Consider the following 25,785-nt stretch of genomic DNA (forward strand, 5'->3'; position numbering starts at 1 on the left):
CTAACGATATGCTGTATAAGTGTAATTGTGAGTGATTACGGCTGCAGCTATTGATTATTTTAGTATTCTATTGATTATTCCGTTGATTAATTGAGTAATTGGATGAGAAATATTTTTGTCTTATTAATGAGCAATAATAATTATTCAAAAGAGGGAAAAAAACAGGTCTGCTCACAGGTTTCCATTTTAGGAATTGGAATATGGAGCTTGTTGATCGGGTGGTTTGACACAGCTTTTAAAGCTTTCTGTAAAAAATTTGTGTCAAGGATTTTCAAGTTATTTGAGTCACTCGATGAATCGTTGCAGTCCTATGAGTGAACATTCAGGGACTGATAATAAAAAGTATTGCAAAATAAACTTAGGTGCCTGTTAATATACTTCAGCAGTAAAGTCTGTGTGCGGGGAAATGCTATCCCTTTGCTTCTCCCACAAAGACTACAAGTTCTGCTGCTAAAACCACTGTTAACACTACTGTAAGCAGTACTAGTGCTCTGGGCCACATTCTTCTTGTTTGCTGTTGTATGAGGTCAGAGCCCAGCACGCACACATGCAGACAGACAGACAGACAGACAAAGACCTCTGCTCTGCTACACTCTTGGCTAACATTTAGCGTGGTGTCTGGGTGAAAAGTCTGTTGTTTTCCAATTACTAGTAATTTCACCACTTTTTGCTGCAAAGCATCTAAGTTGCTGTTTACCCCCCAGCAACAATATTTCAGAACCTGACTAACTGGGCACTTTTAGTCATGACTTGTGTGTTTGTGTTCTGTTGGCATCTTTGTGCCTTTTTGTTAACTAGACTAAAGATAGAAGGGGTGGTGAGTGACCCTGCAAAGATGCATAAGTAGTCTACCAGAGGCTCCAGAGGGAGTGTGTCAGCCAGGGCAAATGGGCCATCAGTTGTTGCCGCCGCTGCCTTAAAACAGAATTGATCTCAGACAACATGAGCACTGCTGCTCTCACTGCAGAGACTGCGTGTTGTGCTATTTATTAGGCACTTTATTGGAAAAGTCTGCTGGTAGTAAAGCCAGGCTTCATTAAGTGAGGAAGGCCAATAGCTGGAGTAGTTGAGCAGGCTGACCAAACGAGATGTTGTCTGGGCACTCCAGTACCTGCAGATCAGAGGCTTTGTGTGCAGTCCTCTGTCTTAATAGTTTGTAGCAATAAATAGACCAAAACCTGGTTCTGTTTATGTGATTTTTAGCGCCAGTAGCAGTAAATATCGTGGCCTCAGAGGATCATACTTTATCATCATGATATGTCTCCTCTGATAACACCCTGTATCAAGCTTCAGTAATCTTATCTGGAAACTATTGTTTAAATGTGTGCCTGGCTCACAGGCCTTCTGTTATGCTTTGTACTCAGAGGCATTATATTTCTAGACGCAGTCGTTCATGGGATCAATATGACGGCAGAGAAGAGTGCTAACCCTGTTTTCACTGAGTTTATATAAAGGACGTGCCTTTAGACTGAACTCATTCATAAAACTGTTACAGGGAAAAGAAGGTTCAAAGCCTGCTTTGCTCTCTGGGAAAGTTTTTTTAGCTGCGCTGGTGGTGGAGGCTGCATTCTCCTTTGTTTACTTCCTTCATTTGTTTTTTGGAATCTGGTTTGGGTGTTTTTTTTTTTTTTTTTTTTATAGTCTCCTTCATAACTCATGGGCTTCTTCTAAAGAAGAGCCGTGTCCGAGCACGCTGGGAAGCAAACACGTTGTTTCAGTCGCTCTCTCAAGCACACAAACCCACACACACGCTCACACACTTTACAGCATGGGGGATGTTTTCCGGTGCTTTGCATGGTCTGAGGAGATGAAAGCACATCATTAAAGTACAAAGTAGGACTTCTGGGATTTACTGGAAGGATTTTTTTTTTTGTCTTTTGTTAACCCCTGGCTGAGGGGATTATACATTAAACTAGAAGGATTGTTCTCAGCATTGCTGCTCAGCCAGCTACTAGCGTAGTTTACCATACCTGGCATGTCAGTGTTGGTGCATTTATATTGATAGGCATTTAGCTGGCATGCCCTCCTGATGAGAAAGTAGACTGTGTGGACTAATATTGTTAGTATATAAAAGGTATGCGCTCATGTTGATCTGCACTTCGAGACAAAATTCCAGCATGGAAACAATTTTCCAAACCTGCTTGTGGGGTTTGAATGTTTCTAACTTTGCTGATTTGTAGCCTTAGACTCAAAAAGGCAACAGCAGAGAGCATTTTACACAATTTCCCAGATTCCATAATCACAGTGAAGTTACCGATTAAACATTAATGTTGCGCAAGTGCTTCAGTTATCTCCACGATGGACAAACAGGAAAAAAAAAAAAAATCCTGCACAGCTGACAGAAATTAATGTGGACAGAGAATAAAAGAGTGGTGGTCTACAACTTTGGAGGAGATTATTATTGCACAAAAGGACAAGAACCTGACAGTTAAGTGCAAGTTACCCCCAGAAAACAACCAGCCACTGCTGCTACTGTAACAGGATATCAACTCTTTCCAAGCATCTGCAAACAAAACATGTCTTGTTTATACACAGTCCTGTGTGGGCATGTAGAATAATGCTTATACCAAGTATGTGATGGTCCATCTCAGGCCATGTTAAAATAATGGAAAAGCAATGTAAGGAAATACTTATTTACTTTCTTCATGGAGTAAATAACTAACATAAGCCATTACTTACATTGAATAGCCACCCCAACACTGATCGTCATCAGTAAATGAGAGGAAATGGGGAGAGTATTTCTGTTTGAATTTGTGCAGGTTTGTTTGTTTGCAGAGGTGCAGGTTTATCACCTTTTCTCAGTGGTTTGGAGTGGAGGAGAGACTGTTGAGTCATTTTCAAGCCATGAAGTTTAAACAATTAGAAAAAGAGCCAAACACCTGTCATGACTAGATACTGTTTCACCTGTGGAGATGGTACCTGTCCACCAGTGTTTACTAATTACACCAGGCAACCAGGCTCTCCTGCTGGTATATCTCTTTCATCCACTTAATGCTGGAAATGTCTCTATTTTCTGTCTCACTACGAGCAGTAGTTGTGTTTGAGCGATACAGTATGCATTATGGTAGGTCGACAGTGCTGCCTTAACAGAGTGTATGCTCAGCCTATTAATGCAATTGTTCTCAGTTAGTGGCAAATTTAAAGGCATCTGCTCTGGCTCTGTATTCCATCAAATATTGGACACTTTTACAGTAAAAATCTGCTGTTGAGATTTTTTTTTAATTGTAGATTGCAAAATGCAGATTCTGAATACGTCTGTAGTATCAGTGAAATTGTGCATGTTAGATGGCATGTGGGAAACACACTATCAGCTGTCTAGCAGGAAAACACACTTCCGCTGTGTGAAAGAGCTAAAGAGAGTCCAACAGTGTGAGTGAGTGAGTCAGTGAGCGAGTGGTGGACTCAGTCCCAGCCTCTCCCTCCCTCTCCTGTTTTCTGGTTGCTTTTGGATGTGGTAGATCCAGTGTTTATTTGCCCAGCCAGTGCTTCTCTAGTGCTAAATGTAACGCTGTTTTTAAACACAGATTTTCTTAATGTAGCTTTTTTTTTCTTTTTTTTTTTTCCCCACTTTTTACCTCACTGACATTTTGGAGGTTTTCAGGAGTCGGTCGTCCCTGTTGAACTCAAACTCTTCCAAAATGTTTTGCATGGATTTTATGAAGGTAATTTCCTTAATTAACTTGTTGCAGTGTTTCCAGAAGGCCCACATTTTAGGGCCCACATTTTAGTGCCCACTTGCTTCATGATACTTCTTTTATCCTTACTTCCCCTCCTGCACTTTTCAGATACAACCGAACCTGGTTCAGGTATCAGCTTCAGGTACTTTAACTAGACAACATGGCTGCATTATAGCATACTCATATTAATCTGTGTCACTTTGAGAGCACATCTACTTTAAATCTGCTGCTTTCACACCAGAAGGAAGAGAACGGTCTCATTTCGCTCTTAAATTGTAAGAACAAGTAGTTACGAAAGGAAATATATTTGCTTGTTTTTACAGCTTATCTTAATTGGATTCAATTGGTCTTTCTGTGTTCTGAACATTTTGTTCTTCATTGACCTACTCTAATGCACATCTTGTGCTTCATTATGTTAGAAAACCTGCTAAAAAAAAAAAAAGAACAACTCTAATGAAAGAATAAAGGAAAGTAGAGTGTGAAAATTAATTCTAATTTATTTGTACTAAAAAAAATAATTGAGGGCTTATAATTGTGTTGAGTACTTAAAGTAATCATAAAAGGATACAAATGTTAAAATGAAACAATAAAACAAAATACAATAATTAAGGATATGAGAATCCGATATGAGGGCCTAAATAAGTAAAAAAAAAAAAAAATTACTGACTGAGCTAAATAGGTAGCAGTCATGAATTTAAATAGAGCAGTGGTTACTAGAAAAATCCATTTTTTTTTTTTAGGGTGTATTGTACTGAAACCTAAAGCTGTTCTTCCTAGCTCAGCGTGGACTTGCACTGGTAGTCAGTTATTGGACTGAGTTTCATGTGGCCTGGAGCAGGAGTTTTATGGATTTGCAGCAATGTGGTCCTGAAGCTTTATTGTTCACATACAGGGATCTAAGCAGAAAAAACTGACACCCCAGCGGCATCGGAGGATCAGACAACCGGGGGCTGGGGAACCTCTGAGGACATTACCCACTGGTTTCTGGACTCCTCTTTGAGAAGACCACCATGCTATTTTTTTGGAGCCAGAAGTGACCATGTTTGGATCAAAGGGTGGACAATCCAAAGCATGCTCATTGGCTAATGACTTGTCAGTAACAAATCACTAGCCAATGAGCACGCACAGATCAGATCTATATTCAGATCCACCCAAGATGGTGAACCTTTATAACAGGACTTCACTAACCAGTGGGCAATAACATCCATTTTTTTATACTTTGTATGAGTCTGGCAAGTTTGCTTCACAACCTGCATGCATAAATCTTAAAGGTGCAATATACTGATGAGTTACGGACTCATAAAATACTACAGTTTTGTGGTCTATATTCCAAAAGATACCAACAGCACATTACACATTGGAGATTTGCAGTTCAGTCACTGGATTTAGCCACAACTGATTGTGCCATCACAGTCATCAAAGTTATCACCCCCTGACTTTAAGTCTTAATAATATCCTGATTCGTCCACTATTGTTTTGTACGTGGCTGTAAACACCTTTTCCTTTAATGTGGGAGTCTATGGGGATTGACTCACTGCTGAATCTGGCAACAAGTGGCCACTCCAGGAACTGCAGTCTTTGGCACTTCCATGTTGGCTTAATTTTCAGAACCATAGGTTGCTGCTTGCTTCTGACGCACACACACACACACACACACACACACACACACACACACACACACACACACACACACACACACACACACAAAACAAGGCCTCTAACATACAGCAGTAACAGTACATGCTGACACACACAGAATAATGATAGCAGATTGTGGTAAACACATTATGTAAGGTAATGGAAATTACTGCGGTATTTTCGATCAGTGTAAATAAAAGTCAGAGGCACCTAGGTTGACAGCGAGGTAATTTTATCCAATCTGACTTGTGTGACCCTGTGCCAGTGCTTAAGGCTTAAGGAAGGCTAGTGACTACAAGTTCCTGCTGAAGTCTGCCTAATCTCTGCTATCATTAGCTACGTGCCATCATGCACAAAGTACAGACATCCACTCTTTCAATTTATACTGAGCTGGAGATGGATGAAGAAGGCCTGGGACCATGTGGTTGCTTGTGGTTGAATCCCTGGCTTGAAAGTGAATGAGAGATCTTCTACTTATAACTTGCACTATGAGATATACCAATGCTAGAGGCAGAATTTCAATCAGTTTGCATTTTGGGAAAAAACCTTGACTTTTTTCAGCCAAAAATCTCTACATTACCTTCTTTGGGTTACTTGTGGGTGTGTCATTTCCATTCAAAGCAAAGCTTTTGATTGTCATTGAACACCCACTCCCATTGAGGAGATGAGCATGTCTGTCAGCATGTAAAGCTGGATACATTTAAGACAATAAAAGACTCTAAAAGTGCTTGCACACCTTGCACTCTTTAATACAGCTTTCATCTAAGACCTGTGATGACATGCTGAGATCTGTTTTTCCCACTTCTAATATAAGTTTATCACAGTTTCCCTGACAATGGAAGCCAATGAAACTGAGAGGCAGTTTGAGTCATAGATGCTTACTCATCTTGCTTTGCAACTGCAACAGCAACAAACCCTTGTTGGACCATCCAACAACCCCATAGTGGTAGGTGGATGGATGGATGTATTGGATCGGGTCTTTTTTACTATTATTGTTACCATATTTGTGAAAGAAAGCTGGCAACACTTAATGCGTTTGTCAATATAATAGTTAAGTCTGTTTATTTCACCAAATATCATGTTTCAGATTTAATGATTTACTTGGCAAGATCAAAACAGCACCAAAACGTAACAATAAACTAGCCTGTTACTGAACGGGATAACTTTATTATAGGTCACACATTACTGCCTGAGCCTTCTCGTTCAGGAACGCGCTCTTGTGTTTGATCTGTGTGTGACATAGGTCCTTGTTGTGTGAAGTGAGCAACTCTCCATCACTTCTTGTCCACCAGCGTGGCGCTAATGGGACTGCTAGTCTGGAGTAAGTTCTGCCTTGGTGCCATTTGAAAACCAGCCCACATTTCATCAGGTTTGAGAACAGATTATTATGTAGGATTGTTAGCAGAGGTTGGGGTAATCTCTGTGGGAGAAACAATAATGGTGTACAAAATCTGTGGGCTGCATCTGCCAATCATTGGTGAATTTCTTACAGTAGCATCCCCCACAGCCACACACATCAGCGGTTCCAACTTTGGGCCCGCCAGTTTTGTAGGGCCATTTTTTATTTATTTTTTTGCTGTTGTTTGTTTGTTTGTTTTTTTGCCTCTGGCACAAAAAGGGGAATAAATAGATAATGGTTAAAAATAAACAAGCAAAAATTTTTTTACCATTCACCAAACTGTTGTTTTACACAGATATTTGGCCCAAATTTCACAGTGCATCAACCATCAAGTGTGTCTGCTGGCCCAAGTTTCCAAATGAATACTTATATTTAGTAATCCAAATACTGTGTACCATTTTTCGCTACCCCAAAAGCAGAAGTAAAGCCTCCTCTCTTCTCCAACTTCATCCCTGCAAACTTGGTCTGAACAGTAGTGGCTGTTTGCCAGCTATGGGCCAGCTTAAAGACACTTAGCTTAAAAGCTATCTCCCTACCACAGTTGGGAGCCACAGATATGGAAAGGTAACCCTGAGGCTTTGTCCAGGTTCTTCTTGCAGCATTTGAGCATCTGTCCTACACCAACCCCACAAACTGATTGTTGACATTTTATTCCTGTTGCCAGCTTAGCTTTCAGTTTAGATCAGACCACATCTGCCCCCCCCCCCCCATTTTACCAACACATAGCAAGCACACTCACTGTAGTTTTTGCATTTATTGTTATATGCTGCCTAAAATTTTATTTTATTTATTTTTGGCTTTTATAAAGTAGCAGAAACACTGTTAACTTATAACTGATCTTTCCGACTAACTTTTTAATCAGTGGATGGGCAATATGTACGCAATACAATGCAAGGTGTCTATAATTGAAAAGAAACAAGGCAGTGTTTGTAATTTAATTCAGATTAGAAAACTCACAGTGCTGAAATAGTCTTTCTTTCCACTGAAATTATCCAGCCTGTTGTATGGTATAAACAAAACTTAGTATTTGTCAAGTTCCTAAAATAGCAGGAACATTAAACTTTATTGTGCTTGGTTCTATTTTAGGTGTGTGTGTGTGCATGACCTTCTGATTTGAGTCATATTTAGTGTAAATGATCTGAGAAAATTAATTTTGAATCAAATTGAGAAACTTATCAAAAATTCACAAAGTTACTGTTCAAACATGGTGATCTTGTACTATTAACTTTGTGTTCATCTACAGCAGTAAGGGGGTGGCAGTAACTGATCACCACAACAAAAATCAGAAAGTATGATGATGTACGACTACTTATGCACCCCTTACCCTGACCAAGAGCCCAGAGGCTGTCAGGGCTGGTAATTATAGGGGCTGCTTTGTAAACCAGGCACATCCATGACTGCTTTTAGTGAACGGACACACCCATCCCTGGAATTCCTGGAAGAGAACATTACTGGTTTGGCTGTGTTTAAGTGCCTACTGTAATTATGTGGCCTTTAATTGTGCTCTTTTAACACCATCAGGTTGGGATGAGCGGTGTGACCAGGGACTCAGGTCTTGTTTGTAGATTCAAAGCTGGCAGAGAACCCTCCTGGAAAAAACAATCTGTAACACATGTGACATGACTTAAAACTGCTTCTTCATGTTTCTTTGTGGTCTGGTTATCAGAGAGGCTTGGTTAATGTGCAAAACCTTCTGGTTGTGATAAGTTGTCCAGCCTGTTTTAAGGCTGCTGGAGAAGTACTGTAGGTCTTTAGCACAGCCAACCAGACCAGGATGCCACAAGGTGAAAGGGAATCTTATACTGAGCCTCCTTCATCCTCTCCATCAAATTCCAGGGATATTTCTGTCATCCCTCGCCAAGCAAACTCACACACAAACCCACAAACACAAAGACTCAGGAATGTGGACGACTCCTTCTGATGCTCTGTGTGTGAGGAGGGCATGTGTGCCTGGTGGTTCTTGCCAGCAAAATTAGGAATCATAAAACTTTTCCCAGATTTTGACATCTTTGATCACCCACTCATTAAATGGAACTATTTAAACTCAGTGACTTTGGTATTTAGGAGGTTGCAGAACTTTAAAAACCAACGCTTGTTTCACACTGACTTTGCTGATTCGCTCTGTAGGTCTGAGAAATCAGTCTCTAACAAGTAAATTATATAATGACAAGAGACCCAGCAAAGGTGAAATTACATTAACACACACACACACACACTTTTGTTTTTAATTATTTCAGAACGGGGGGGAAAACATAGCCAGTACTGATGTACTGGCCATGTTTACAGAAAACAAGTGATCTAAGTGATCTGCCAGCGGATGAGGTCGTGTATGTTTTCCTCATTTTGACATTTTCCCACAATGAGGCATATTGTTAGGTGGATAAACACAGTAATATAACATTTCAGGTTAAAAAATGGCTTGATTTTTGTATAATATCAATGGCCAAGTGGACAGGACACATACCAAGATGTCAGCATTTTTACTTATAAATCTATAGATCTTGCTGCTCCTATTATATATTTCTGTTTGCATGTATGTGATCAATAGACATCATTCATTAAGTGTTGTTCCAGTCTCACTGACTATTCAAAGCGCTCTTACATACGGTTATATTGTGTCTAAGTATATGAGACAGCACTAGACCCCTGGAGTTAAATTCCTTTTATGTGTACATTTACCAATAAAGATTCAGTTCAGTTCTAGTACAGTGTGCTTCCATTAGGGCTGGGCGACGTTGCCCAAAAAAATTCAGCCCTGCGTCTCTCCTTTTTTCTTTTCTTTTTTTCTCTTTGTGTTGATGACAGCTGTGGCCAGAGCCATTTTATGGTTGCTCAGCCGCCTCATTCTTGTAAACTCTCTCGAATTTCCCCTAATATCTTTTGAACGCCTTGAATTATGGGAAGCCAAACAATTCAAAAGCTTGACCAAAACAAGGCACCAGTCATCCAGCTGGACTCTGCACGCGACCCACTGGACATACTGGGTTTTACTTGGAGGGATTTATCTTTTCCCCCTTGATAGCCGCTCCTAATCACGTGATTTATCTGTTAGTGAATTTAATGAGTTCTGATCATGGGGGCAAGTTGAAGAAGAGAGATATTGGAGTACAGATGCCATAAAATAGGAAGGGTGCGCTTTGTTTACTATTGCTACTATTATTCTGCCAACAACATGGCACATTATTTTTGAGAAACCCAATCAATGCTTACCCAATAGATTTAAAAATGTAAACGGTAAACAGGTAACGAAATTCTGTTCTACTCTTAAAATGATGATCTGGACGATCTAGTCCATACATCTGTGGTGGTGGGGTTTTTGTTCATTTTGTTGTCCCCCCCCCCTCCCCCCCTCTCCCCTATACTTTTTATTTTAAAAATGTATAATCATACCTGTTTTAGAGTTTCAGCTTTTCATTGCACAGTTCAGAGCTTTTAGCCATTATGTGTATTGGTGTGACTTTTTTTTTCAGTCAGCTCTGAAACCTCGACCCTTCTCACATTTTAATGTTAATTGCACCAAGTTATTAAGTCATGTTCAGCTTTTGCACTGTATGCATATTTGTTGGTTTGTTTACATATTTTATATTTTCCCAGTAAGGTGCTTTCAGTTATCATTTTATTATCATAAATTCTCAGTATTTATACTGAAAATTTTTGTTACTTTTTAAAAGTTTGTCTTAAGTTGTCGTTTCATTATGGGTGCAAGCCCCCATCCTTTTCCCATTTCACACAATTAATAGTTTCTTGAAAGGTCGGCATGCAGACTGTGTGCTAAGGCCAAATCTTCTGTGGCTAAGGTTTCAGCAGACTTGTTGTTTGACCTAGACATAAGTCCCAGAAGTGACAGACTCCTATTGTTTGTTGTTACTTCTGCATATCTCTTTATGCCTCTGGATCTGTAGCCATTGCAATATCCTTCCTAATCTTAACTTATCTTGAAGTTGTAGGTATGAAGAAATGGCTAATATGATAGCACCTCTGTTATTGTGTGTCCTCGGGGGAAGGGGGGGGGTCAAAACCGTTAATTGGGCTTGTCTTTCTGAGGTTGGTCAACAGATGGATACCAGGAAATCCTTTGTCTGGACTTGTCCTGTAGTGTCAGCTGATCTGATGTTTTTTTTTTTTTCCTCAAAAAGAGCCACAAGGTTAACTGTTGACTCTGTTTAGACTACCTTTAACCAGATATTTTTTGATGCTATTGGGTAATTGCAGTTACCATGTAATTGTGTTCCCTTTGAGATTGCGTCAAAAAGGTCATCCGGTGTTAAAAACTCCGCCAAATCAAACATGAGCGCTATCTGCTGTGGTGACTCCTTGTGACAAGGGAGTAGCCTAAAGGAGATTATTGGGTAATTGTAATAAATCTTATTATCTTTTGTTCTGCCAGCAGTCACTGTTTTAATGGTTGTTGTACTGCTGTGACTTGGTAGACTGAATCAAGAAAAATGTTTCTTAAAAACAGTATTAAAAACATCTTTGTGGCAGCCTTGAGTGGTCCCAAAAGAGAGATATTAATCAATCTGAGAGAACAACAGCATCCATGATGGAAAAACAAGTGGACAATCCCCACTTCTTATTTTAAATAATCAGTCATTGCTAACCAGTTATCTTTATCCTTTCCCGTGTCATGTTTTCCCTCTCAGTTCCCTGTTAAATCTAAGCCATAGCTATGGTGTAACCCTAAAAGCTGTGTAAATGTGACTACACATCACAGTGACGTAGACCTAAACCATGAAAAGTATGTCAGTACAGTATAATGATTTACACAAGGATAATAAAAAATGTAACAGGTTGCAATCATATGTAGCTTACTTATTATACTAATGTGAAAGCTGGTATTCTGCTGATGCTTCTCAGCTGTTTTTTTTTGTTTTGTTTTTTGTTTTTTTTTTAAAAGCCTGTCATGTTTGGCAGTTTTCGCAATCAGAATCATGATCCAAATGAACTGTTGTACCAAACATATTCTCAGTTCTCTATAGGATACTCTTCTTCCACTGAGCGTTACCACTGAGTCACCCTGGTGCCCAACTCTTGTTAGTGTTTGTCTTTTATTTATTCATTTTTGATCATTGTTCACAGAATATGACAGGCAGGAAGGAAAGAGTAAGAGAAAAAGAGAGAAAAGAAGAGAGAAAACAGAAGAAATAAGGGGACAGAGCTAGATACAGAAACACATATATATATATATATATATATATATATATATATATATATATATATATATATATATATATATATATATATATATATATATTAGGGGTGGGACTCGATTAAATAAATTAATCGAATTAATTACAAGCTTTGTAATTATTTAATTGAAATTAATCGCATTTTAATCGCATTTCAATATTTGACATGAGAAATATTAATTTAAGTTTAGTTGATGAATAAATCAATATACATAAGCTTAACCCCTTAACTGGCAGCAAAAAAATCACCTGACAAAAACTACATAACGCCTTCTGGTTATTATTGGCTCTGAAAAACCCATTTCATAGCCTATTAATCGGCTGCGTCTGGTCCGCGGGCCGAATGAAGTGCATTTATATAGCAGGCTAGACCCGCCCATTTTGACTGACACCTCATTCGGCCAATAATGTTAAGAAATGGGTTTCCCAGAGCCAATAATACTCAGAGGGCGTCACGTAGCTTTGTCAGGTGATTTGGTGCAGCCAGTTACATGATTGGCCGAATGACGTGTCAATAAAAATGGGAGGGTCTAGCCTGCCATATAAAAGGGACTACAAACGGCCCGTCACCGGGCCCTTGCCAGTTAAGGGGCTACACTTCAAAATTTTGTTTATTTTCCCACCAGTCTACTACACAGACCAATGAAGGGTGGAAGTGCTCCTGTGATAAGCAAACTCCTGAAATTAAAGTTAAGCATCATAACTGGATAGTTTTATTCAACATTAATGTCTCACTTGTTATAGTTGGAAATTAATCATTCTCTCAGCTGTATTCCTTGATGTTGAAATGTGTTATGCTTGTTTTAACAGCTTATTTTGAATTAAAGACTTAAAATTAAACCACAAAAAGGAGAAAAAGTTCGTTCTCCATTTAACAGCTGCTTTTACACAGCTGTGCTTCGCACTCACGGTTGCTAGGCGACATGAGCTACGCAGAGGTGACGGCAGGTGACGCTGATATGAAGGCTAGCTGCTCACTTCCGGCCTTTGTGGTGTTCGTGGGCTACGAAAGACGTGGGCCGGGTCCTTCGCAGGATGCGGCCCCTAATTTGGACATTGTGCGTCGATATAATCTGTATGCTGGGAACTCGCACACTGAGAAACGTTCCACGGTGCAAAATGCGATTAAAATGCGTTAAAATTTTTAACGCGTTAATTTCCCCGTAATTAATTAATCGAAATTAACGCGTTAAAGTCCCACCCCTAATATATATATATATACATAATATGCACACACAAACACAATCCTGCTGTGTTGTTATAATGTATATGTGTGCCTGTCATTAATCGAACTCAATAATGAGGGCGATAAGCCGCAACGACGCCCCCCAGGATTTAGAGGTAAATAGGGTAAGACCCAGGGAACCCCAGAGGAGGAAGGAGACCCTAGACGGAGCTCCCATGGCCAAAGGGCAAGAGCCCCAGAAAGCCAGAGGCAATGAGCAGCCGTACAATGTTGAGTCGCCTAGGTTTTGACCCAGTGCTATAAATTATGTTTAACTGCACTGTTCTGGACTGTAGCTGGAGGAGTAGGGCCGTTCCAACCAGAACCTGCAGCAGATGAAGAACTGCCAGCTATAATCCAAGACAGTGAAGTAGGAAATTCATCCTTAGGATTAAGACTTACTGGAGAGGCAACTGATTATATTGCCCATTTATTTGCAATTAAAATTTTTGCAGAGAAGAAACTTGTGAGCTGTATTTAATAATTAATTTAAGAAAGTGTATTGGCATGTGTAAAGACTTTCAGGGGTGCACACTGATTTTAATCAAGTCCATGCATGCTTGAGGACTATCCTTCCTGCCTGATCCTTTAAAACATTCTCTCTCTGGGTACAATCACAAATGGATTTTCCAAAGAAATGGTAGTGTTTGCAGGATCCGGTGAAGGATTATGTCTTTTTTTTTTTTTTAATTCATAATGATTGATGGGAGAGAGAGGTTGTGTGCGCATGGAGAGGATAGACCTGTAGAAGAGAGGGTACGAAAGAAATGTCTAGTGTCTAAAAGTAACATTCAAAACTATGGAAAATATGGAGGTCGCTGTTTTTAAAAGTGAGTGGAAAAATAAATGCTGCAGTAATGACTTTCCAGAGGTCTGCAATCCTGCCTTGAAAGAAAATAAATAGCTGTCCTTGTATCTAATAAGCCTTCAAAGTGGTCCTCCTGATTGGTATTTCATCTTCTCACCAGCGCACCTTGCAGGTGTTTTTATCATAGCTATGCAAAACAAATGTTTAGCTCCCTGTTTTGACCCATTTCTCTAACCTGTTCCACCACCCACATGGGCAAAGCAGACACTTAATGCGATGCATATTTCTCTGTATGGTCCTGACAGTTTTGTGCGAATCCACTCTTGCTGAGAATGTGAATTAGAAGGAGAATCCAGTTTAGCCTTTTATCACTAACAGGAATAATGATCTGTTAGTGTTTTCCTTTTAAACACACTGTAATTATCAACAGGAAGCTTCAGACCACACATCTCCAGTGGGACGACTCCTCACGCTGGCAGAAGCGAGGGAGGAGGAAGAAATCAAGCATTACGTCTGATGTTCCTGTTTCTGTGCAAACTAGAGCTTCTTACCTGTGTGCGCTTGAAGTGAATGGTGGTGTTAAAGGAATTTAAATATGTGTTCCATCATTTTAAGTGAGTAATTTGATCAAGACAGATCCAAAGGAGCTGGCTTATTTAAAATGTTACACACATTTTAAATGGATAAAAGAAAAATCCATCAATTTATACACTTTATTCTCTTTTTACATTGTATTCTATTGCATTTCTTTTTTCGATTTTCAGGTTTATCCTTATTGAGCTTCTATAGTTTGTTTAATTTTTTTGCTGCTGTTTTACAGCAGACAAGACGTTTTTCCAACTTTTAAGATAAAGTTAATCTGATGCCATCCTCAGCTAAGGCCATCTCTCACAATTTTTTTTTTTTTGGTATAAATTTGTACCAGATTTTAATATTTTCTTCCTCTGCATATGTTCTGCCTTTGTGAAAGTCTGTCTGGTACATTTTTGGGTAAACTTGTGGAAAAACTGATTGTGTACTGTACCTTCACTTCAGCTCTTGTCTTTGTGGCAGAAATATTCTAAAGATTGCTCTACAGAGTTGCACAACTACAACATTTCCAGGAACTCTTCTGGAACTGTGGTCCATTGATGGTTAATAGATGTCAGCAGCCCAAACACAAACACAGCTGTTACGGTCAATAGTGTGCTCAGTCTTCATTGTTTTCTCTACAGCTCTAAGCACTTTTTGAGCAGCCAATTTGTGGGACTGAACTTACAGGCAGGCTGTCACATCTGTGACTGTCTCTTGTACTTGACCACTGGGCAGCTGGTTTTGATGTCTGTTATCTACTTGGAGACTCGAGATCAACAGGACAGTAGTGGTCAGCCATGTAGAGCTGTGAATTGACTGAATGAATTGAGACTCTTGTTTTTGCTTTTGTAGACACCACACACAGACTTTTGACTGGCTGGTTTTCTGAATGACTGATTCACTGACTGAACCTTCACACTGATGGTCTGTCTGCTCGACACAGAATAGCCTTTGTATGAGACTGGAAACACAGCAAGATTGTTGTGTTTTCTGTGCATCATCAGGTTCTTGTTCTGCCTAAAGAGTCTGCACTGGTTTTATTTACTTCCCAATTCAGCCTAAGTGCTGGAACACACTGGGAAGACGAGGAGTGTGCGAACTTCAGAAAAAGGGCGGGTACGCTTTCACGCTCTGTGGATTCACACAGTTTGCTGCGGACACCAAAGCTAAGAAATAGGAAAAACAGTGAGTGTGGAAACATCTGTTGCCTCAGTTTCTCATGTGTTTTTTTTTTTTTTTTTTTTTGAAGTGTCCATTTTAAAACTGTTGTGTACGCATGTATGGCTTTCTGCATTTGCTTGTCCTTTAATAGTCACCATGTCACCTAGACCAATAATTTCATTATGTAAAGAAATTGTTTCACGTTCTCCTAAAGGTGAAAAATAAAGAAACAAGAAGAGGTCCGAGAGTGCAAACCTCCACCAAGGCAGCTCCCTCTCTGGGCAGCATTTACTGTTAGAATAGAATAGAATAGAATAGAATGCCTTTATTGTCATTATACAGGATGTACAATGAGATTGGAGGGCCACTCCTGTTCAGTGCCATGTAACAGAAAATCAAACTCTCTAAAATAAAAATATTACAAAAATATTATAATCTATATACAGTTAAGGAAATAGTATTTTATTTTTTATATATTCATTTAGTTTTCTTTGTTCTTTTTAAGCTTACTTTTAAGAAGTGTGCAGTGCAGTAAAAATCAGATGTTTACTTTTATTCCACAAACATTGTAGTACATAATGGATACGAGGTATTGATTTTGTAAAGAACTGGATGTGAATAACTTGAGCTTATTGTATAATATTATACTACAATATGTTTTTAACCAACTAGGCAGCTCATTCTCTTGACAGTACTTTCTTTAAAGATAAAACACATTTTGGGGTCAACTTGAAGGAAAGGCAGATGCGAAATATAGAACTGAGATCAGAGGTCTAATGTGACATATTTGGATGCAAATTATAATGTGATATTTTATATGGAAAATACAGTGCAACATGCATATTTTGCCCTACTACACGTTGCTCTTGTTGCAGTGTTGCATGAGATGGCCATGACGCACGCAAACCTGAATTGCAACCACTTTCATCAAAATATATCTGAGCTGACCAGTTCAGTGAAAATTGTAGCAAGTCGTCTACGGTTGGAAACTGGTGTTTTTTTTTTTGGATTTTTACAGCTTCCGTTCTGGAAGTTTGATTTGAAGAATATTTTGCCAACTTGAGTGAAGTCAGCTGCTCCCTGTTGCAGCAAAGACAGACTTTAAAAACACAAAATGAAATAGCAGTGTGTTAAACCGTGCTGTAGGTGTGTGTGTGTTTTTGCAGTAAAGACAGTTGAAATGGTCTGACAACAGCTAAGATGGCGAGCTAATTCTTTCAGCATCCAAATGGTTGTGTTTTGGTTCTGGTTGTTGGTTGCCAGGTTGCACTGACAGATGGGTTGAAATTGTCTAGTGTGGGGATTGTGTGTTAAGAGTGTGTTTTATAGACAATCTGGTAACTTGGGTACCATTAGACAAACATGCAAAGCTTACTGATGCATGCGTCCCTAACATTCATAATAAATGACACATTACAGGAGTTTTCTGGAAGAAATGGCAAAACAGGATTCTGCCAGGAGATGGTCTTAAAGTATGGGAGAAATCTGGGAGTGTTGGCAGGCATGCACAATGCATTTTTATATCTATATGTGTGGGTCTATTAGCGGTCTTTTTCTTTGCTATATTTGTAGGTAAATTTACTGAAGTTGTTAATATATTGACTCCACCAAATGCTGATAAGTGGAAAACTATGGAGCCTAGGGAATGTAAAGATCAAGTTATTGTAAATTTTGTAGAAAATACAAACAGAAAGCCGTACCATACTTAGAAAAAGATCTCTGTGTGTTTTTAAATCAACCGTGATGTTGTTGTTGTGGTGGTTGTGGTGGTGGTGGTGGGCTGCTGAGTAGAATATACCCCTAAACCTTTGAGTGTCATCACAGCAACTGTGTGTGTGTTGAACATCCTGTTCCTATTACCCTTAGGATGGTGGCTGAAACTAGGATTAACAATTAGAGGCCTTTAATTCTTACTTCATCAGCTGATCAAAGAGGAGGGTGATGGCATTTTTGAATGCAAGATTTTTAAAATTAAGTACTATTTGATTCTGTGTTTTTTTTTTTTTTTTTTAAATACTTGTAGTGAGGTAGAAGTGATCAGTGGTAGAGGCAAAAATCCAGGCATACTCCGTTTAGCTGGTGACTGGTGTGAGTTTCCCAGCCTGCCTTCCCGCAGGGCTGGTATTTCTGTTTCCCTGGAAGCACTGTATCGGCTTTTTGACCCACAACAGCGATCTTTATCCCACAGCCATGGTGCTCTATAATGATGGAATGGAACAGTTTTACCAAATGGAAGCACACAACTACCTACAAAAACTTTTACCAACCCATCACTTAACTCTCAGTGACCCCCAACCCAATGGAAAGCAAACAAACAGATCATTACTGGTTAATGGGAATATGAAGCACAACCTGTTCCCATGCAAATGCTGCAATAACAGTGAGAACCACCTTTGTCAGCAAGCAGTGGGTTTTGATCAAGCTGTTAATTCATTGTTTTTGCAGTTTTATTTCTTTCAGCTGCGCTTTCCTGATAATTTACATGATTTTATTAACCAGCTTGTTTTCTGAGGTTAGGGGAAATGCTGACATCACTTAAATAGTCCAGTATAGCAAGCTACACGAACAGCCAGACAGACAGACACACACACACACACACAATCTGCTGTGCCTGGTAACTTTCCACAGTTAGATATATGTAGCACATGCTCTGAATAGCTGGGTAACGAGGATTCAATCAGACTGCCACACAACCAACATATACTGGTCTTCTCTTTCACTTGCCAAGAAGTCCAAGTATTTGTTTTACTAGTCAACTAAATGTTAGAGTCGATCACCAACAAACTGCATTCAGGTAAAATAAAATTTTATTTAAGTAGAATTCTGTTTAGATCCTTTCTAGCTCATCTGGCTGAAGGATTGATGAGCTCAGGCCATAGTGAGGCGCCCGTCAGTGCGTCCACAGTTCATAGGAATCGCTGTTCTGCTTACAGTATTAACAGCAAAACTTGTACATAATGATCACCTAAATGTGTCTTCACACAAATTTTGCTTGCAGTTAAGTAGGGTTGCAACGATTCCTCGAATAACTCGAATAATTCGATTATAAAAAATCCTCTACACAAATTTGTTGCTTCGATGCTTCGTTTAAACTCTGCAGCGCTCAGGTGTCACCATGTAAGTGGAGCGTTTCTCCCACATTAGCAGCATTCAAGTTCTGTAATAGCATGTGGATTATCGCAGACACGTTTTTCCAAGCCTCCGCTGCTCTCTACACGTGTGTGTGTGTGTTAATGTAATTTTACCTTTGCTGGGTCTCTTGTCATTATATGTCATTATATAATTTACTTGTGTTTACGTGTGTTCGCGGTGCTGAGAATTTCAGCTGTTAGATACATCGCTATAACCACAGTTTGCTGCCGTTTGGTACCGAGGGGCTCCGTCAAAATATTTTTATACTTCGATCCCTAATTAGTGACTAAAAATAACCTGCAATAGAAAAATGTAACCACTATTAAACCTTTACTGGGAAACAGCTGGAGGTGCTTCATCAACCACCTGATCAGCAAGTGAAGAAAAGAGAACTTTGTAGCTGCTCCATCCACAGCGAAAAACTGCAGTAAATCTACAGAAGTTATGGATCTTAGTTCTCCTTTGTTTGGGCAACATAGCCAACGAATGACAAGAAAACTTATCCCCTTCTTTCTGTACTTAACACATTAAAATAACCTCTGAATTGTGATGGATCATGAGCCAGATGAGCTACTACATCACCAATTTTCTGGTTTATTGCTAATGCTGGATAGAAAAAATTGTGTGGAATGGGGTGTGAACTTCTAAATTTTAAAAAGTTTAATTGCTCTGGCAATCTTTGCTTTGCACAAAGATAGTTGGACATGTTTTTATTTAATTTATTTTTTTTCCCCCTCTTGATTTCCTGACATCTTCAGTCACTCCTGTTGTTTGGGTGAGTGGGTCTCAAGAAAGCTGTAACCCTCAGTCTGCTGGTTCTGGACAGTCACATTTAGAACAATAGCACAGACACATTCAGTGAGTTTATTCTTTCAGCTTTCAAAACACGAACAAAATGGTTGCTTGAATGTGATATATTTACTTACTCTTCCTGAAAGGGCACTACAGTAGTATTTTTGAATGGTATACTTTCCTGTTACATTTACAACCAGCTTATTTCTGTATGTGTTTGTTTGTGTTGTCTGGCTGTCTCCCTCACGATGGTGTGTGTGTGTGTGTGTGTGTGTGTGTGTGTGTGTGTGTGTGTGTGTGTGTGTGTGTGTGTGTGTGTGGAAGGTGCAATATGCATCTTAATTTCCATCTTAAATCCCTTCTTTCTCTACTTCACTTCTCCATATTCCCTCTTCCTTGTTCCCATCTCTTCCCAGTTCTGCAGTCCATCCTCTTTCCTTCACACTTCCTCTTTTTTATTCTCCTCCTCTGTTTCCATTTTCTTCCCTTTTGCTGCAGCTCTGCATCAACCTGTCTCTAAAAGTGTAGTAAGGGGGATAAAAACTGGGAAGCTTTATGTTGCAGATGTCCAGCTGAATGCTGATCTGCACTACTGTATGCACCCAGTGACCCCTCCACCTCCCTCCACTGGTCAGTCAGGGAGTTGTGTTCAAGCGATTGCATGCTAGCAGCTCCAGCCTGAGCCAAACTTCAGGCAGAGACTCTCTCTCCTTCTCACCCAGCCCTCTGTGGACCTCAGGCTGTACATTATCGCATTTCAAAATTACACCTTTCCAGCTCACATAACCGCATTGCAAGAGGTCAGAGGGCAAGATGGAATTTTGGGGGGCTGGCAGGGGCTCTGAGCAGAGAAAGAACATTTTGTGCCAGTGAAATGCTGCACTGGTTTCCTCCTGCTGAGCACAAACAGTCTGCTGAATGGTCAGTGGGACCACACAGTCTGAAGGCTCTGATTGGCTTTTGTGTCAGTCGGGAGACGGACTAGAAGGTCATCTCATGGTCACTGCCCAATCCGGGAAGGACAGCAGATTTCAGGAACTTCCTATGTCGCCTAAGAAGAAATGACAAATGGTCAGATTAGCCAGTGATGCTTCAATGCCTGACAGCTGGATTCTGTAGTTGAGTTTTGATTTGTAATTAATATTACAATTAGGCTTTTCCTAGGTTTCTGTATTTGGATGCTATCAGTACGGTACATTTGGTCATACGGAATTTGCAGAATTTACAAAAAAAATTTCTTTTTAAATAAATCAACCATTTAAACTTTATTAAACTTCAATGTTAGGAGGGGATTAGTCAGTGTCAAATGGGCTTGAACCAGCAACTGTCTTCTAGGACTCAAATTTGAGTCACTTAAATTGAGCTTAACTGGGTCCTGTGGTTGCCTTTTGGAGAACTTCTACATTTAGCTGGTAGGTAATATAGCTGAGTAAGGTTAAATGTGCTAAGAGCCCAACCAACAGGTGCTTTAGCTTCTTATTCAGGGTTTTCTACAGCCTGGTGATCCCCATGCTGGTCCTCAACACTAGCAACACTTGTATATACTTTGTAAAACAGGTGTGGCTCCATGGTGTAGTGGTTAACAAATTTGCCTTGCTCAAAAAAGAGTCCTGGTTCAATTCTGGGAGGAGAAACAATCCTCAGGAGGTTATAAGCTAGTGTAGTCATAGTGCTGGTCCCAAGCCTGGATAAATGAGAGGGTTTATATGACGTAAAACCTGCGACAGATCAAACATCCACTAGGACAACCCCTACCTTTACTTTAGAAACAGCTAATACCCTTTAGCTAATGTATCATATTAGTCTACTATTCCTGTTAACTGGTTTTTATTCATACAAATACACAGCTTGACCTAACATGGTTTTAAATGTTCATGTTATAACCATTTGCTTATACTGACTAATTAAGGAAGGCTAAATCTTTGATCACTGCATACAAACAAGGCGGTCTATGATTCAGTGCTCTCGCTGGGATGTATAAGGTGCTTTCTCTCTGGAAGTTGTAAATAAATTCCCCACTGTGTCCCTCCTCTCTCCTGCTGTGTGCAGAGCTGCACACTGTTCTTTCAGTGCTGCCACATTTTGGTTAGCATTATATGGGTGTGTGGATAGCGCTACATGAACCGAGCACAACATTAAATTTTACGGAATCCCCTCCCGCCCGTTACAGCTGCTGTGTTTAAAAGCTTTCCTGATGGAAACCCTGTTATTTGAATTGTACTAAGAATAAATTGGCAGCTATTTGGAGTGTAATGCACCCATGCACTTTACAAAGGCACCTTACTAACCAAGTTTCTAGCATTAGCTCTCTAGCCTAAATGCTAAGAGTTGAGGCTTTAAAACAGGACTTCACAAACCAATGGGTAATGTCACAATGGATGAAAAGTTTTATAGGCAAGTCATTTCCCAGTCGATATTGTTACTCAACATCAGCAAGAAAAATAGGTCTACTAACTGATTGGTTGATCATCAGAAAATTAATCATTTTGACAATCAGTGCTTGGTTTTTAATCATATTAAAGCAAAAATGCCAAACTGTGCTGGCTGATTTCCTCAGTCCTCTATCAGAGAACCTGTTTCTTTCCACTACTTACTGACACTTAAAGTACCAGTCAAAAAACTCAGAAGCAGATTAACAGATAACAAATTCAGCTGTTTGGTGCACCGGTCTGAGGTGCTGCTGTTTAGTGTTTTAGGATTGTTCAGAAATTGTATGAATACAGCGTTAACACTAAAAAAAAAATGCGTGGTTTAGTCTGTGATGCCTTCTGCTGACATCTGTTTTGTAGTGCTTTACAGAGAGTGTCCAGCTCTTTCACTGTAATATAACAAGTCTCTGGATAAATTACTGAAATATAAATAAAAGGGAGTAGGCATATGTATCTCCTCTAGCCCGTTGTCTTTGGTTTGTTTGACAGAGCCGGTGGAGGCAGCATGTTGAAACGTGTTCCAGTGTTTTATCACTCAGCATCCTATAAACAACACGTCATTTCTTATAACTTTGCATTGTTTGGTGTTGGTTTAAACAGCCTTTGGCTAACCTAAGTGGATAACACAATCAAAATTACAGTTTATTTGGGTTCAGAAATCATTGTCCCCTTGTTTATGCCTCAAAGGACACACAACCAAATAGTTTCAAGCAGGGATTTACAGTTTTTCCATAGCAGATTGTTTGTTTCTGTGGCAGACACGTTACTCTTTAGAGTCAGTTTGAGCCAGTCAGCTTATGTCTCTGTACTGTCATGTTGAAGCAGTGAGCTGCTGACAGTAAAGCTGGGTTAAAGGCTGCTGCTGCTCACTGTGTGGTGGTGGTGAAGGTATGTGTCAGCTAGTCAAATAAGCTGCCTTGGTGTTTTGTTGTCCATCACGCTTCATTTAAATTCCCCCGCCGCAGAGACAAAGGCCAGGACGAGGTGTGGCTGCTCTCTATATGTATGTCAATATGGTGTTTTTCTTGTGGAGCTCCTCAGTCACTTTTTCCTGTCATCAGTTACAATATCCTCTTATTTAGAGGGACACCACAGCAACTGGATGAGTTATTTGTAGCTCTGCTGGCTGGAAAACCTGAAATGGATCAAGGATGATCCCCATGTGGCGCACAGGGCTCAGCAGTAATGTGAACTCCGTTAAATAAAACCTCGTTGTTGGATAAAGTTTGCTGCATTTATATTTGTAAGATTACGAGTGTGTCCATGGTGTAGTGTTAACACATTTTCCTTACATGCAGAAAGATTCATGGTTCGACACAACGAGGAGACACAAACCCAGCCTTGGGGGGTCACAAGCTAGTGTGCTCCACATGTTGGTCCCCTGCCCGGATAAATGGGAGGCTTTTGTCGGGATGCCTAAAGACCTTGCCAAATCAAATATGCATATCCATGTGCTGTGGTGACCACTTGGGGAAATAATGGAGCAGCTCAAAGCACCTTTTATAATTGTAAGACTATCGCTACTACTGCACCTTCTTTTGGCTGGTTCTTTAGGGATCACCAAAATGGATCATCTGCCTCCACGTTACACTATACCTAGCATCCTCCTCTGTCACCCAGGCCCTGACCAATCTGGCGTGGAAATCTCATCCTTTATCATCTGCATGTTTGATTTGGCAGATATTTGACACTCATCCTGACGCAGCACTCCCCATTTATCCGGGCTTGGGACCAACACCAAGAGTACACTAGCTTGTGGCTCCCCGTGGCTGGGTTACCTTTTATAATTGTAAGACTAAGGAAACAAAAATTCAAATGTGGTTGGTTGGATATGATACATATGTGGCTCTTGGCATTTTACAAGCTTTAATCTGGGCGCATCCATGCATGTATAGTCAGTCATTCACCGGTAAATGCAAAACATTTAATCAGAGCTGAACCCAGTGGTGTCATAACAGAGGTATGTTCACACTGAGGGCTGTCTGGTTGTATTTAAGTCTTATGCTTTTATATTTACTGCAAACTCTGTTTGGTTGTTAATTATGAATTTGCAGCAACGGGAGTAGTGACATTTAGGTATTTTGTTAATGATAATTTAACTTGTTTGTACTGGTACTAAAGGTTAAACAGTGAGTTCAAAAGTTTTATTTTTCTCATGCTGTGCAGATGCTCCTAGTTGTCTGAATTCCAGCTTAAAACATAGAGAAAATTGGGCTTTTGTGGTAGCTGCTCCTAAATTGTGGAGCAGACTGCCCCTTCACATCTGGACTTATTTTAAAATTCATTTGAAAACCAATTTTTAATCTTTGGCTTTTAAACCAAACTGAGGTTTGAATGCTATTTACTTGCGTAGTTTTGCTGGTGATCTGTTTTTCATTTGTTTGTTTTTTTCATGTGTTTTATTGTATTATGATTATGATTATTATTATTATTAGCTTTCTAGCACTTTAATTAACAGCTGTTGTTTATAAATATACCGCCTTGGCTTGATTTTACTTGACTGTCAGCAACTGTTTGTCTAGTTTGAGAAGCTTTTTCTTTTATTTCAAAGGAGTTTAATATCAGTTAAAAGATAGCCAGCTAATAAAAATGTCACATTGTGCTCTAAGATTAGGCTAAAACCTTATACCTCAAACTTTTTTGGTCTGTCCTCAGGGTGAGAATCCTTCCTGTTGCAGCAAACCTAGATTTGCATGATAATCTTATATGCAAAACATGCGCACGTGAAACACTGTAGGAAACATTTAAAGGAGCAGTGAATTCTGCCGAGTTTTTCAGTTTTACTACCTTTAACATGGCCACTGGGGCTCAAGAGGTAGAAAAGGTTATCAACTAATCTCAGGATTGGCTGATAGATCCTCGGCCCCTCCATAGGCCAGGGTGTCATTGAGCAAGACACTACAGTTGCTCGCAATGACAGGCTAGGATAGCATGGCAGCACTGCCACCATTTATTTGAGTATGTGTATGTGTGTGTGAACAGGTGAATGAAGAACACTGAAAAGTGTTTTGTATTCTTGTAAAGCAGAAAGTTATTTTTTTAAGTGCAGGCCATGTAGCATTTAGTGTTTCCTATTAGGATTGTTGAGTTTGTAGGCTAAAAAGCAGACAACCCCACTTGTGTAATATATTTCCGATGGATGCCCTGATGTTTTTTTTTTTTCAATGTTCACTAATTTCTGGCTAAAATAGTCCCCTTTCTGCTCTGTCCTCCCAGTTGGGTGCCCAGAGAAGTGTGCACAGCGAGCTTGCACAGCAGACGGCGAGTGCTGCCATCTTCAGTGTCTGGGCAGCTGCACAGTCCCTGATAGTGACACAGCATGTGCTGCATGTGTGCATTACTACTACCAAGGCCACTGTGTGGCTGACTGCCCGCCAGGTACCTACAAGTTCGAGGGCTGGCGCTGCATCAGTGCTGAGCTTTGCTCCAAAGTCCACCTCCCCGACTTTGATAGCTTCATTATCCATGGAGGAGAATGCATGCCTGAATGTCCATCTGGGTACACACGCACCGCACCAAACAGGTGAGCTACAGTTCACCCTGAACTTATCCTGATTTCACACCCTCATAATTGTTGCATTACTAAAACTGAATTTAGTTCAACTGATATAGTTAGCTTAGAAACAGCCAACCATCATAGTCTCTGTGTGGCCTTCAAAATAGCGAAGGCCACAAAGCATGCGGAGGAATTTCGCCTAGACATGCTTTGGCTGCTTCTGTGAAATGTTGACGTCAAATCTTTCAGGGACAGAAATGAAAAAC

At 39.9% G+C, this 25,785-nt stretch overlaps 1 protein-coding gene across 1 annotated transcript in view; it reads left to right on the top strand.

The window, feature by feature from the left end:
- Positions 1 to 25,785, top strand: part of LOC115772332 (insulin-like growth factor 1 receptor) — a 58,042-nt gene that overhangs the window by 15,193 nt on the left and 17,064 nt on the right. The window contains exon 3 of the mRNA XM_030718516.1: positions 25,240 to 25,546. Within this exon, the coding sequence (XP_030574376.1) occupies positions 25,240 to 25,546 (307 nt within the window). The remainder of the gene's footprint in view (positions 1 to 25,239; positions 25,547 to 25,785) is intronic.

This window comes from Archocentrus centrarchus, chromosome 3 (genome assembly GCF_007364275.1).
Source record: "Archocentrus centrarchus isolate MPI-CPG fArcCen1 chromosome 3, fArcCen1, whole genome shotgun sequence".
Classification (NCBI taxonomy): Eukaryota; Metazoa; Chordata; class Actinopteri; order Cichliformes; family Cichlidae; genus Archocentrus; species Archocentrus centrarchus.